The sequence below is a fragment of the Homarus americanus genome, unplaced genomic scaffold (assembly GCF_018991925.1).
Source record: "Homarus americanus isolate GMGI-L3 unplaced genomic scaffold, GMGI_Hamer_2.0 scaffold43152, whole genome shotgun sequence".
Taxonomy (NCBI): Eukaryota; Metazoa; Arthropoda; class Malacostraca; order Decapoda; family Nephropidae; genus Homarus; species Homarus americanus.
In genome coordinates, this window is record NW_024720226.1 from 140,675 (window position 1) to 157,636 (window position 16,962).

The window sequence follows — 16,962 nt, forward strand, 5'->3', positions numbered from 1 at the left end:
TAAAAAAAAAAAACAGGTAAAATATAATGCACCGATTTCTTTTGAATTTTATTTCATTTTTATAAAACAAGTAAATGTAATAAAGATTGAAAAAGCAAAAACATCGACACAGTATACTATTAATATATCCTGAGTTAGGAAAAACAGCAAGGCCTGAACAGTATATCCCGCACTGTGGGGGTATACTGATACGGCTACATATGTGGCTAATATATGTATTCAGCATCAGGAGGCTGTATGTGTCTCTACTATCATATAATACCTATCCACAACTTCTAATAAGAGAAGTTACGGGTAGCGATGAAAGGATAAACGTTAATGGTAAGATAATATCTAGAATAGTACATTAGATGATAGTGATGCTGCCGTTATCATTGTTGTTTTAGGTGGTTCAACTGGCCTGACTTTTAAGCACTGTTCGCCAAGCCTTAAGACTCTACAAATATAAAACACACAATAACTTCTTACTCGTTTTGTTCTTATTGTTGTTTTAGATTTAGGTTATTCAACAGGTGTTACTAAGACACCTGTCCCAATTCTTACAATTCTTTTATAGGTCAAGGTGACACAAACCTCACCACTAGGGTGTCCTTATAATGCATTACTGAGTTTCATTAAGTAACGCCTTTATATGCTTCCACCCAGACACTAGACCTCAACTAATAGGTATTAGGAGGGGCCAGTCAGTAAAAGCAGCACGTTTATCATCGATGAGTACTTTGATTGCCGGGTCATTTTTATCAAACCAGTCCTGGTGTATTATTTTGAACTGGCCTGTGTAGGATGCATTGGCGGATGGCAAAGCCAACTCCATAAATGCGGTTTCTCTCCTCAGCAGGCTTACCCTTCCAGAAGAAGGTATAGCCACATCCCCGTTCTGGGAGCCGGGACTCACTGATGGCTGCTGTGTCGATGTTATACCTAACCAGCTCTTTTGCCACAAGGGCAGTTCTTCTTTCAGGATGCTCATTTGTGCCAGTATCCAGAAAGGTCCTGCCATTCCATGCAGCGACCATAAGAGGTTGTATGGTTTGTTTTTGTTTGAATCTGTGATTTTGATTGTGTTTTCGACCGCATAAGGATGACCTTACTGGGTGCGGTTGCCCAGTTAGGTTGGGTTTTTAGGCAGGCTATGTTTTGGGCACCTTTTCTAGTTCCCTCCCCATGTGGGGTGAAAAGAGCCTCGGAAGGGCTGCTCAGTCGAACAGAGAGGACCGGATTGCACTGCTGCCTAGATCCCAGTGCATAAACGACCATCTTATCTGTGCCACCCATGTGCAGAGTTGTGACTAGAGACTCCCGGCACTCATCTCTGCCTGTCCCCGTCGCCACTCGTCCATCGCCATAAGACTTTTTGGGGGATATAAGGGGTTTTGATGATGGTGAGGTATGATGAGCTGGGTGATGGCTGTGCGTGAGTTGATTTATGTGGTGAGGCAGGAGCGTAGGCTGCAACCACACATCTTGGCACTCCCTTTTCCTGATCCAGTGGTGCAAGTGTGGCAACGACTGGGGAGAGGAAGAATTGCAATGGACTGCCAATAGCCCAGTTTGTTGGGTTTTGCCTTAGTAGCCTGTTCATCAGGCATTGCCTTCATCCGCCGGTGTAGTCGTTGGGTTTCCATGGTGGTCACTTCTTCTGCCTACACTGCCTCTGGGGTCTTGTTGGAGCTCTGTAAACATGTCTGCCCGATGAAGGGTTCCACAGCAGATTTTTCGTTCGGGGTTTACTCCAGTAGCCTTATACCTGCCAAAGTTAATCTGCAAGGCAGAGGGGTGGTGGTTGGTAGGCGCCAGGACGTGTCCACATGCCAGTGAGCCTATGCGCCGTCCCTCTGGGGCCCACTGCTACTCCGAGATCCTCTGCTGATCTAGCCTGGGCCCACGAGGCACCCAGTTACTGTGTGTTGCCGTCTTGATGGTGAGGAGGCTGTGTACTGGCAGGGGAAGACCTATGGAAGTTGCTTCTCTGTTCGCCACGAGAGCTAGCCAGTGGCGGCAGCTGAAAGCGAGAGGGAACATGCAGTGCTTGTACCATAACACTAATATGATGCTGCCACACTAGACGCATTTCTACCAAAGTTTAAACATCACACTAATTTTATCATCAAAACCACCAATCTCTTTCATTTAATAAAAGACATATATATTTTTTATTTCTGTACTCGCTTAAGAATAACGTCACATCTATAAGCTGAGTATTGTACAACAACAAGAGGCGCAGCTGATCAAGGAGGGAGAGAGAGACAAATAACTGTATTAAAATAAGAAACCTAGCGGCCAGTCCTACAGTCAGAGCAGATCATGGCAGGAGTTAATGGCAATGTTCAGCAGTTGCTGATAAATGGGACAACTGTGTCAAGTATATAAGTCCTTGAGATTTCCGGAGGACTGCAGTAGATCAGGTTGCTTGTGTAAGGTTCCTCCTGGCACATGGAGCAGAGCTATTTTTTCTTCTTCTCAAGGGACAGGGGGAGGGTAAGTCCATTGTATCTCTTTACTCCCAGGGGGATCTTTGCCTCAGTAGCATTCTGAGCGGCAGGTGTTTTGGGGGTATTGCCACGGGGCACAGAGATGAAAGGTCACCTTGGCAATCCAGCTGGGAGGGTCGAAGGAGACGGATTTGTTCTTGTTGGTCAAATTGGTTAAGTCTAATCTTGGTACGTAGTTGCTTGTGTAACTCGAGTAACCGGAACTCCCAGTGTTTTTCTGTGCACATAATTTCGCAAGCTTCAGCCAACTCGTTCCCCGAGATCTTCATATGGGCAGGTAGCCACATGAAAGCACTCCATAGAGAAGAATTAAGGCGCCTAGAATGGGAAAGGCGTATGTCCAAAACACCTGTTTTGATTAAATCGCATTTAAAGTTTTAAGTTTATGTACCATGAAAACTACTGCATGGATTTCAATGAAACTGTCCACAAAAGTTGGACCGTATAAGGGATGTTGTCTGTGGAAAATTGAGCCCCATATGCCACATACCAAAACCCTTAAAAATATAAAATAAAATCAATAAATATCATCAAATTTTCACGAAACTGGGTATATTAGTTACATGTTCTTCCAATGTAATTTTCGACCTTGCGGCGGCGAAAGCGACACTCAGTCAGGTTTGATCATTTAGAAGAAAGGCTAGTGAACACGCTATGGTAGAGGCATCTTTTATAGACTCAGAGATTTAATAGCAGTTTGTTTTGGTCGATACTCATAATGTAAATCTGTGGCACTCCAAGGAATAAATGACGCTGATATAATTTTAACAAGATGAGAGTAAACTATGGTGTCCACATAACAGCTCAGTGGTTCCTTCCTATTAAAATCAATCATAGTTCAGTGATAGCTTTAGTTAATTCGTCGAAGAGGCGGATAACACCACGAGTAATGATCAAATGTGGAAAACTTAATGAATGTATGTAAAATAAATCATAAAATCAAGTCAATGTCTGGTTTGTGGACACTCTCGACTCACAGTTTATTAAAAGCAATTGTAATTTTCAGTGAACGTTCTTGATTTTCTTCTTTAAGGTGAATGATCGTCTTAACGGTACCAATACAAGTGGTCCCGTCTTATTTCGTATTAATCTACCAATACCATGGACTGAACGCAACACCATTATAGTATCAATTTGTATATTTTAAAGTACAAACCTAGTGAACTATGCTAACCTAACCTAACCTAACCAGACGATGTTTTTTTGTTAATCCTTCGCTTCTTAATGTAAAGTTCTCGCCATTGAGGTAATTGTTAAGTCAAAAAAGAAATTAAGCTGGTTGTATGTTCATATTACTGTAGTCTATTGCCGTAACTCTCTCTCTCTCTCTCATCGACAGTCTCCAAAGCCTCTTACGCATTACCCTGACAATAAAGGCCGAAGGATAGGTCGCCTCCAAAGATATAGTTACTCGTAATCGACGATCAAGACAAAAAATTGTTTTTAGAAGTTGGGCGCCCTGATGTGTGTGTGTGTGTGTGTGTGTGTGTGTGTGTGTGTGTGTGTGTGTGTGTGTGTGTGTGTATGTATGTGTGTGTGTGTGTGTGTGTGTGTGTGTGTGTGTGTGTGTGTGTGTGTGTGTGTGTGTGTGTGTGTGTTTTCTCATGTACATTTCTGTCTCTTTGCACAGTACACTCGTCTTGCATTACTCTCCTAATATCACCCCACCTACTTTCGTTAAGGTTTCTGTGCCTCTTGATCCCCCCCGTACCAGAGTAAGATAGGAGTAACGTCTTCATATTCACCGTCTATGTAACACCCAGAAGGATCCGCATACGTAATAAGGGAGACGTTCTGACTTGCACCTGTACGTCTGTCAGTCCGTGTGCCCACTAGTAATGTCCTCGGTCTCATTCAAAATCATTTCGTAAGATGGCGCAAGAAAATTCTATTGAGGAGAAAAAAATAATAATTACTTTTTTGCTTAATCGGGGAGTGTCAGTATTTGATCTTTGCAAAATGTGTGTGTCAGTGTGTGTGTGTGTGTGTGTGTGTGTGTGTGTTACATAACTTCAAGAATAAGAATACAGTTTGAGGCGGAAGAGGAGTGAACGTTGCCCAATGTTAAGAGAAGAAGCTTAATGTGACCTTGTATCATTCATCCACCCCTTTGACCACAATCTGCATTTGGTTTTATTTTAAGACCTAATCCACACCTGTTCTCTCTCCTTAGTATTTCTTACAGTAAACAGAAGTAGGAAGTGTCAACCACCTGCGAAGAATGTGTTACTCCGCCGTTATAATCACGGCCTTATGTCAGACGTGAACACATATTAAAAGTTGATCAGGCAACTTGGTGCATCCCGTTATGACTTATTGTGTACCAGCGCTTAAAAGACGGCCGAAAAATTAAATGTGACAGTAGGTTCATAGGACTATTTCCAGTTGGTCCTCCTACACCTCCTCCCTCCACCACCACCAAGATGAAATTTCAGGTAAGATCTAATTAATTGGTTGATTGTTGTGACGTGTATCATCGAACACCTATAACCGTGTGAATACTGAAACTATCCTCAACAGTAACTACACAACTCAGTGATTCCAAGCCAAGATTATGGAAATTTAACGAAGGATCAAATAATTGATTGTTACCTACACCGCTAAAATCCACATTCGTTTTAAACTGAAACAGATCGGTAAGTCGTGTCTCAAATAGCACCTAAACTTACAAATCTCATAGCAAAATAATAATTTTTTCTGGAATCCTTGTATTTAACCACAAACTATTGCAATGATTTATGTGTAGATAAGAAGATTAATGTAAGGTTCATATAAGTGTTTAGTTACATAAATCATCAAGTTTACGTCACACTGTAATGTGTCATAATGGTGAACAAACACAACAACATAACAATAAACTGTCAACTTCGGATTTCCACCAAAACCAGAGAAAAATTAAGACACGATAACAAAAGAAAACCGTAAGGTATTTAGTTATTTATATCTAAGGTGATGGCAGAAGTATCTATAGGATGAGGTGATGCTGTCTCAACGTGATAGTTACTGCACCTTTATCACCATGCCATTCAGTAGCTTTAATGATATTCCTGAATAAACTTTCTGTGAGGATACAATAATCATGATACTGTGACCACGTGATAATTACAGCTCCTGAGTGATGAGTTGAGCTCATGTTTCTAAACAATTCTCTAATTATACTAAGTCGTCAAAGACTATCTACCTAAGGTAAAGTGTACAATACTCGCCTCTGTTCTTTATATATGACCAGAATGATTATGGTAAAATTCAACCACGTGTGTTTTGACCATATGATAAGACAGTGCATTACTAGCATTGAATGAATGAATCCTGACATGATTCTGGTGTCTATGGTGAGCCAAGATTGCAACAGTGTGTGTGTGGCATGTTGAGCCTAAACACTGTGATGTGTGTATTGTGTTGACAACGGTGTGGTGTGTTAAGCTCACAACAGTGGGGTATACAACACCGGCTGATGGTCGTGTCCGGTCATAAGAAGTTGCTTAACGTGTTAAGATATGAATTATTACATGAAATGAAGGAATCTTAATCGTTTTGTGTTGTGTGTGATGGCGTAAATTAAATTTCACGAGCACACACACACACACACACGAACACGTGATGCGTATACGCAGACACATGGTGCACACTCACACACACAAACACATGATGTGCACACACACAAACACAGGATGCGCTCACACACATATACATGATGTGCACGCATAAAAACACATGATACGCACACACAGAAACATGATACACACACAAAAAACACAATGATTCGCACACTCAAACGTGCACACATACAAAAACACACAAGCGGTGCTGCAATTGTTTAACGAGGATAACGTCTAACGACAACGTGATTACAACAGGTAGCACTAACTACAATGTCAACAGCACAGTTGTCTCAGAATAAAGAATACTAGACATGTGATCTAGGAGCAGTGATTAGATAAAATATAATGCAACAATTAATAACAGAAAGGTGGAATAATTATCTTCTGACCCTTCCTCACCTCTTCGTGTTTCCTACATCTTCACGACAAAAACAAAACTACACGAGTGAAATTACCGAAGAAACTTTTTTATATTTTGGGTAGGAATTTTCCTTAGAATAACTTAATCGGATAATTTTGTGAGTTATTGTTTTAGTGCTTTGTGAGATAAACTTTTGAGCGAGCATTTGATGACAGATCATTTTCAGGGCTTTTGTTGAGAAAGTTTTGGTTACATAATTTTCTGAAAGCGTTTTGAAGAGTACAACACTTTGTTAAATGATGTTTTGAGAAAATGTTTGTCTTTTTCTTGAATTTCTTATTTATTTTTTTTAGAAAGTTGTTTCTTTTAGAGGGAGAGAAAGTTTGGTTATATCATGAAATAGTTCCGAACTACTGTATATATAAACCGACTTCTATTGTTAGTAAGGAAGAGGAAAATGATGCATGTTCTATGGGTTTTTACAGTAAGAATTACTGACTGGTGGTGGTGAGTCGCAGATTTAGTTATTCTCTGAAAGGATAGAAGAAGGAACAAAGCAATATTAAAACAATTAATTTCCATCTACCTTTTTATCAATTGACATAAATGATTTAACAAGCACATCTTATTGCAGGTCCTGGCATGCGTCTTGAGCCTGGCGGGGTTGTCCATGGCTGGGGTGTTGTCTTTCGACCAGGTATCACCTCCTGGTGCTGGCTCTTTTGGTGAAAAAATAACCGCAGGAGCCACCCCCAGCGTACTACCTTCTCCTGCAGAAAGTTCAACCGCGGGCGTCGTCGGTATTATAGAAACGATCGAAAAATTCCTACCGTTCGTCAAGATGTTGGTGAAGATGCTGCCCAAGATTGACGTTCCGGTATACAATCCACAACAGCTTAACACCCCGACTTTCAACAATCCATTTATCCCCAACTACAAGAGTCCCAAAATCAATATTCAGTAGCGGGGCGAGTACAATCCGGACACACAAGATAATGACTGTGTGTTTATAAGAGAGCTTCTTGATCTGTGTGTCAACAAAGCAACAGGGATATATCATTATATAAACCTAATGAATCAAGATCCCAAACACGATTCTTCAGATATATAGGTCAGAGATGATTCCCACTATTACAGCTCCCACAGTTATCTCAACCAGGTCTGGTCTCTGGATGTGATTATGTCCGTCCGTCCGTCCGTCCTCCCGTCATTCTACCCATCCGTTTATCATTACAGATTTATTTTCTGCTCGATGACTCCCCATAAACTCACTGAGTGATTTTAATTTTAGTGTGAAAAAGTAACATGGAAGGTTTGGGTGCGCCTGTAGCTGAAGTAATTATAGTTACAGCCATTATGGGTCGGAGGGATGCGCCCCACCACCGCTCCCTCTCGTTACAGTGACGGACGTAAGCATTTGGTAAACTGTTCAGGTAATTTTGTTTAGGATGACAACAAATAACATTACAAAGTTATTAGACCATCACTGGAGACTGTATTGTATTTTTTTTTCTTTTCATATAAAAATTCTATAAAATAAAGTATAACAGTAAGTAATAGTAGCATCCTCATCCTAAATATACGGTATAGAATGACAAAGAATTATGAAAAGATTTAATCACACAAAACAACGACGTACAGTACAAAGGCTATCAGCTGCACCTCAGATCTACCCTCAGACAACAAGTACCACAAGCTAGATTTACAACAAATGTAAACTTATTGAATAACAGACTACTCGCGCTGTCTAAATATTACAAGAAAAAAATCAATGTAACTTTCTTGGACACATTCAACTCAGTGGTAGATAAAAAAAAAACATACATCAAGGTGTTACTTTCTTTACCGCACTGGACCACAACAGGCAACATATAGTTCACCGCTTCTAAAGTCAACTCAGCGAGTATGAAATGGTCTTCACCCTCCTGCACACACACACACACATTACCCTGTGGCCACGTTTAGTTCACCCGGTGTTGGTGAATAATTATATTATAATCATTTAATGAGATGTTTGTATCTTAAAGGAACCTAAAATGTTTAATGAAGTGTAACTTTAGACCCAAACAGTGGAACTATTTCTGACACAAAGAGTTAGACGGTGACGTGAGTAAGTGTACGTGTGGGCCTATATCGGCGTCACTAACACACCAACTAACTTAACATTGGCTCCTTCATTACATTTCAATACACGTTTGTTTCTTGACTGATTTATTCATTTAGTCATAATTTTCGGTTGTTATTACATAGTTGGTAGACCCTGCTGCCATATGGCATCACATATATTGTGACCAAGTCCCAGGTTGCTGATCTGAATTTCTGCCTCATTTAAACACAATTACAGGGTCTCAATTGTTTCTCTTACTTTGACAACACAACATACATATATTGTTTCTTACTCTTGATTGTTGTTATTTATGGCTTTTTATAAATGTTATTATTAATAATATTTTTTATTATACTGTAGTCATTATTATTATTATTATTATTATTATTATTGTTATTATTGTTATTATTATTATTATTATTATTATTATTATTATTATTATTATTATTATTATTATTATTATTATTATTATTTTATTACATTTTCGCCCCCTGGACCTTGATGTAGATCATCATAAAATGACCTGTGCCCGGGTGGGCTAATGCCCGTAAAAAATTTAATTTAAAAAAGTAACAGAGTGAAATTATGTATTCATATCTAACAATAAACACTTATCCGTCGATGTCTGTTAATTTAATTATTTTCCTCTACATTAGCCGTTAATACAAAGTCAGCCAATGTTTGTACGTGTAGTGTAGTGTATGTGTTTATACTGATAATTCACCTGTTATTGTATTATCTTTAGCACGAGTTACATAAGATTAAGGGTGACATGTAGTGTAGTGTGAGTGAGGATAAGACTTTCTATATCAAGTATTGACAGTATAATTTAATTTTTCCGATAATGTACGTTATAAACTATTACTGTTAACTGTGGCAGCTCTTGTGTAATACTCGGCAGATGTTAGTAATGACACCCATGAACCAGTGCGTTACCTTCACCACAAAACAACTAAAATAAAGTTATAAATTAGTACCGATCATCTTTACTGGACTAGCCTTGTCTTTTTATTGTTCTCTCGGTGTTAAAACAAGCCCATGATTACCGACAATATGCCTCTGTTGATCCCAGTAAATACAGTATATTTCAGTTACGTTAGAGATAAACTCTTTCTCTGTATTTAATCCGGTCACTGTAACATACACAACTGAATCGCTGTAGCGCTTATTATATCACTGTAACGTATGTATAGGTGAGACATTGTAACATATATTACGAACATATTATAACAAGGATAAATGCTAAAATTTGTCCAAATGAAACGCCTACACACACACACACAAACGCAGGCCTTTGTGTATTGTTTCAATAAATACCCTGAAAACTTGGCAAACGATGTGAATATTTATACAAGTCAATAACATAAAAATCACTAGATAAATAACAGACACGAAAACTCTCCAGGGATCGCAAAATTATCAATCTTAAAACGGAATCACAGACAAGACTACTAAATCATTAACTGTGGAGTTATTTTCCGAAAAACAAACACGGACGCAGTAAATCGGAACTAACCGAACTAATCTGCCTTTTGGTTCGCTAAACTCTGTTTGCTTGGCTTATATTGCCCGTATAATAAGTGGTAGATTTTCTCACCTTAACGCAATACAATAAGTGGAAAGTTCAACCAGGAGCAATAACTTAGTCACTTACCTAAGGCCCTCCACACTTCTTCCTCGTTTTCTTTGGTCCACTGGACGGCGGCGCCTCCTGGGTGGTCGTAGTGGGCACGCAGACGACGACCGGTCTTGGAGGTGGCGAGGATGATGAAGGTCCTCTGCTCCTCCAGGGGTGAGAGACAAGCCTCCCGGGGGCCAAAGTTGGTCACGTTGATGCGTCTGCAGGAGACAATGACCCAGTGTTACCAAGTTTGCTGACTATACTGCAGACATAAAGAGTTACTGAACAGTTTAGTAATTAAACCCTGGCAGCAGAAACTTCCAACACAAATCACAGCAACACGTAAATTAAAGAGGCGGGTCCAGAGAAGGGGGAGGGGGAGGCCTACCAAACTTCCAACATGAAATATCTTAAGTACACTTCTGTAAGAGGTTGGTTAAGAAATAAATTATCTTACATTATTACAATACGCGCGCGCGCGCGTGTGTGTGTGTGTGTGTGTGTGTGTGTGTGTGTGTGTGTGTGTGTGTGTGTGTGTGTGTGTGTGTCATCTGGGAACAGCGTTTGAAATCACTATAGAAAAAGGTAAGTTTAGATATTAATGTTTTTGATACATTTTGCGTTCATGTAATTTAAGCATTTTCACCTGTCACCTTACTAATATACACCAACAGACACAAAATACACGTAATTAATTATAATATGCAGGTGTAAGTGGGTTCCATAAGCATGGCTGCCCGTCACGGACAGTGATGATAACAGCACACTGTATACAGTCATCGGTACACAAGAAGGCAGCATGGTCGGTACTGCTCTACACCGTATTCACTTCCCTCAGTTGTAAACGTAGGTACCCATTTACAGCTGGGTGAACTGGGAGCACCCGGGAATCGAACCACCGCCCCCAGAACAGTCGGTGAGTGCGCCTAATATGTAGGTAACCACGTTGAGATGAAAACAAGGAAAACATATGTATACTGTAGATCTTTAGGTGTGTCTGGCTGCTAAAGTTTACCTACATACAACTTAACGGTATACTGTATGTGTCATCACAGCTTAAACTCTACGGCAGCTTAACTTATGTTTTCATGTAAGTTGGTTGTACAGAATTAACGGAAGACGAGAGCACAAGATATAAGCCTGGCTCTAACACGTACCAACAGCAGGGAGCTCACTGCGTAACCGTGAGAAAACTGCCCTAAAAAGACACATAATTTAAAACATAAAATCAAGTTGGCTGAGCAACACAGAAACACTTAAAATATAAATAAATAAATAAATAAATAAATAAAAAAATCAGGTGAGGGTTTGGTTCCCAGGTAGCATTAGTGTTTAGTCATCTGGGGAAGTAATTTCGGGTGTCTAATCTTCAGGTGATCCACAAACTCTTAAAATGAAAACGTGAAAGTAAAAAAGAGTAAAATTATAATTATAAAACAAAAATATAGATTAAACAGAATCATGAATGAATATAAACATCTGAAAAAAAAAGAACTGGAATTACTAGATGGAAAAACAAATATACAATAATAATAATAAAAAAAAACAGTATTGGACATCACTTCAATATCATACACCAAATATTTCTAGCGAGTGACAGTCTAAGAAATTCGCGGACTGACAGAAAAATAGTAAAAATGAAAGAAACTGTAATCACAACGAAGGACCGAACACTGGTAAGATTATTTAGTGTTCCTGTACAACTGACACACTCACCAAAGCCTCGCCTCCTATACTGAACATCCATTGATAAAAAAAACCCACTAAGAATGGTTTTCAAATTCCGTTTAGTTTGTGTGTTTCCTGTATTTCTTTCTCATGGTCAGGGTGTGTGTGTGTGTGTGATGCTCCTCTAACTCTTCCTCTTCCCTTCAGAGGAGAACAAATGCATAGCGTGAGAGGTAAGACTCAGGTGAAACGTGTGAGAATGAGAATCCGCTGCCTGTTACCTTGGTTCAGGTAAGGTCGTTCTCCTTATGATAATTTATCGTGTGTGTGTGTGTGTGTGTGTGTGTGTGTGTGTGTGTGTGTGTGTGTGTGTGTGTGTAAAGGAAAATACCATAAAACTCTTTAAACGAATAGCAAATGCATTAAAACAAAATTAGAGCCAATACTGAGACTCTTCCCCACCACCACCATATTACATCACAAACACCAGTCTCCCTCACACTAAGAATCAAGTACACTCACTCGCTAGGTCATGCACTCTCCAGCAGGTCTCCACTATTGTTAGCTTAATTGAGTTAATAAGATTACTTCTTTTCTTTACAATCTTAAAGTTTACTCTATCACAGCACTGCTACCTTATCCACCACTATGCACTGGTTGGCAACTTCTTGATGTCCTTGTTACGAGCAATACACAGCTCTACAAGACAACAACCACTGTTCACACCACTATATTCAATGTGTTTAGTCATATTATCAGTTCACGGTGGTTGGGTCACCTTGCTAGGTATAACATTTGATATCATCACCGTTGGCAGTGAATATCTGCCTAATTTTCACTTGATGTTGGTATATGCGACATGCACGCGTCCACTGAGATGCTATTTGGAGCACCACTCATTGGTTCCTAGTAGCAAAGTTTTACAGTTAAACACTGGAGATTTCTCACCAAGCAACAGGATCATGTCACACTACCAAACACAGCTGGGCCTCATGGTAACCATTCTTGGAGCAGCAAGGTCACAGATTAAAATACCTCTAAATTCCCCTCGTTGCTCCCATCACCAACTCTCTCCATCATTGGATAACAGCTTCACAAGATTCATACTGTTTATACCTCCAGCTATTATCCCAGTGATCTACACTTGTTTACACATAATATTCACCCTTCCCCCCGCAACTCAATCACATACCTGCTGAAATTACAGCGATAATTCCTAGGGAGTCGGATATGAACGACCGTGTGTTTACAGTAATTTTGCCGCTCTGCAGAACAGCCAGAGCTACCAACCTTTGCGATACGCACTATTTTTAGGATATTTACACACACGCCTAATTCAAATATTATTAAATCCTCCCCTATAATAATAATACTAACAACAACAACAACAATAATAATAATAATAATAATAATAATAATAATAATAATAATAATAATAATAATAATAAAGCCTTAACCTTAAACCTATCATTCATAAAGCCAATAACTTAACAAATAACAATACAACATAATCATCAGAATCTACCATTATTATATAAACAAACCCAGCCTGTGTAGCCTCACGCAGCAGCTTCTCTCACACAACTTCCAAACATCAAACTGCGTCGATAATGTGTCCCAGATTTGAGATAAATCGTCTAAGAGCTTCTGGTGATCACTGAACTCAAAAAGTGCGTAAATGCAATATAGCGTTGAAGCCTTTGATCAATCAGGTTGTAGTGAGAATCTACATAAGATCTCGCGAGTCGTAATAACAAGACTCTGAAGGAGGAGGTTTTTGATCTTCACAAATAACTGATATTAAAGTGAAAAGATTCTATCTAGTATTTAAAGATTATATATACCTTTAACAAAGACAAAATACAGGAACTTTGTGCTGAAGGACAGAGGTGTTTACCGGGCCCTGAATATATAAAAAAGAAAAATATTTAAAGAAAAACATTTACAAATCCCTAGAAAAATTTAGTGTATAGCAAAATAGTTATACTGGCACCTGAGAAATTTCGTCTAATATTAGTAAATAGAGAAAAAAAAAGTCAACTAGTAGAGAATTAAAAATAAATAAATTAATAATAAAAACAAAATATATATACCTGGATGTCAGACTAACCAAGAATATTTATGAACAAAATTAATATTACTCTCGATAAAACGTCAGGGAAATACTTAAGATTCGACGACTATAAACACATAATGATGCGACATCAAATGTGAATGTTGGCAAAATATGAACCAGTTAAAGGATGAGAGTAAAGAGTCACTACCAGCAGGGGGCAAAAATTGACATATTTAATTCAATCTATTTTTTTCTTTTAATTTACAAATATCAGTTTAGGGTAGATTTGCATATCAAGCAGAGGTTCATTTTATAAGTACATATACCAGTAGTAATACATATACAGCCTCAATACAGATACAAGTGTATGTACAAATCATGTGCAGGGATCAGGCAGATATATAACAACATTTACAGGTAGAATTTCGAGTGCGAGTTCAGGTGCACATACAAATACGAAGCAATTAACAAATACAAGCAGAGGTAAATTGACAAGTACATGTGTAGGTTACATATACAAATACTATTACAGGTACAGTACAAACATCAGTACAGACACACGTCAACTATCAGTAGGTACGAATAATTACAATGCATACACAGATACAAACTCAGGTAAAGATTCAGATACAGTAGACATACAAACAAGCACACACACACACACACACACACACACACACACACACACACACACACACACACACACACACACACACACACACACATCATTACCATAACAACAACACAAACAATAATAATAACAAATAAGAACAACAGCCAGAATAAAGCACCAACAGAGTCACAACACAGGGAGCAGAGCCAGCAGCAGCAGCAGCAGGTGGCCGCTAAATTAACAAACAAAAATGAAACATAATATCTGGTCGGAGGTAAATTAGATGAGCATAACACAAGTGTATCGGAGAGAGCCTCAAGGTCCATATTCCAAGAGCGAACTCAAACTACCCGGCGCAAATCAGGAGGCACCCAGTACGCACTCAGTCGTCATCTCGTGTCCTCAGCGATAATTATGATGATATAACATAAGTGTACTCGAGTTAATGTAGTGTGGGCTTGTCACAACTTTGTTTGTCTTTGGATTATCAAGGTTCGTTCTCAAGCTTCATCTTTCTCAAGTTACTTTACGTGAAGATTATCTTAAATTCTCAACAATAATCATATATTTTTTTTTTTTTTAATTCTGGAACTCTCTTATTTTTTACGAGGTTAAGCTTGTGCACTCTGTTGAAATCTGATTGGAAAAATCCACTTTATTTATAAACCACCTTATTTGTATCTGAATATCTCATACGTGATGATAAATTTACTGAATTAGCTTAAGTCTAGCTGGTCACCACTCGGCTTCACTGAGCCTTCAAGTATCTTAGGTCATCCCTGAAATCTCTTATTTTTTTATGATGATCAAGTTTATGTAATTATTTTTTACGCTGGCATGGAGTAATCGACGTCACGCCATTATACCAACGACATCCAATCAAAACTTTCCCTCTATTGTCTAAGTCTTTACCAACTTATTAAAACAAGGTGTTAAAGGCACCAGAATGACTATAAACGTGTTTCCTCCACACTATATCATTTACAATAAGTTAAAAACATTGTTAGTACACTTATAAGAGAGTAATAAAAGAGCTACTGTACTAATATAATAGATTTCAACACTACAAACAAACATAGGATTACATTTTCCTTTTTCATCAGCATTATTTAAAACCTTTATAAAACTCTACCAACTTCCCATAAGAAATAGTCGTGCCTTTGGGGATCTCCTCTTCTGAAAACAATATACTCTTCTCCCTCTTTTTTCTCCACCATTCAAAATACTGAACAAACATCAGTAGAGAAGTCACTTTTTTACCGAATATCTATTGTTATCATCATCTTTCCTGATCAAGTGATTTCAGCTAAAGTGACGTCAAAGTGTTGTGAATTAATGGTCAAAGTAACACAACACCAGACTCGAATTTTCAATATTTTGTAAGATAAAAGTTCCCCCAGGAGGATATATGTTGAGGCATCTACCGCCCGCCCTTAAGATGCAGTAGGACACAAATTGAACACACAATATGACGTCGATATTGCACTGAGGCAGCAAGTTTTATCTGCGTGCGTGTGTGTGTATGTGTGTATGTGTGTGTGTGTGTGTGTGTGTGTGTGTGTGTGTGTGTGTGTGTGTGTGTGCTCCGGATCAAGTGAACCCCAGTCCTATTTTGTTCCAACCTAGCCAAACCTAATCTTACTTTTGTAATAGGTGTCTATTAGGATTGAGTGCTAATCCTAACGGTGAAGATAAAATGGGGCCGATTAAGATCAGTGCCAAGTAAGACTGGAGCCCAATTAAACGAGTCTATTGTGAGTGGGACCCGGGTACGAACCTCTGAAGCAACGGCAGCTGGGTGAGAGCAGCAGGTGGGCCTTGTTATCACAGGTGGGATCTGGGGCAGTGTCTCAATGATAAAACCAGGGCCACACTTTCTACGTCAGCGAGTAACACTATCATATGTAAATACTGGGACCACACCTGATTGCAGACGCAGTTGAGATGTGGGGGTGGAGAAGGGCGAGTGAGGGAGAGAGAAGTTCTGTATGTATGTATATAAATATATATATATATATATATATATATATATATATATATATATATATATATATATATATATATATATATATATATATATATATATATATAGAGAGAGAGAGAGAGAGAGAGAGAGAGAGAGAGAGAGAGAGAGAGAGAGAGAGAGTTTTGTCACCCTCATCTACTAATGATGATAACAAATCTATAGTACTTAATAAGTGATGAAAGTCCTCACACTCACCAGACGACTACAAAGTTACCTGTCTGATGCCAACGAGAACCAAGCAGAGGTTCTAAATAATCCTGTGTATAGCCTGTAGAGAATGTGGACAACCCTGCTAGCATCTGGAGGAAAATTTTATAGAAATCCTCAAAATTACCAACACTGGATAAAAAAAATGACCAGGTAACACCAACTCGGTCCAGAAGCAGCACTAAACCCCAAGAAAAGCTTTAAAAGAT

General features: G+C 38.8%; 1 protein-coding gene across 1 annotated transcript in view; it reads right to left on the reverse strand.

Moving 5' to 3' along the window:
* Window positions 1–10,208: 10,208 nt before the first annotated feature.
* The window catches only part of LOC121860457, an 89,791-nt gene continuing 83,037 nt past the window's right edge, over window positions 10,209–16,962 (reverse strand). The window contains exon 3 of the mRNA XM_042357613.1: window positions 10,209–10,401. Coding sequence (XP_042213547.1) covers window positions 10,209–10,401 — 193 coding nt within the window. The remainder of the gene's footprint in view (window positions 10,402–16,962) is intronic.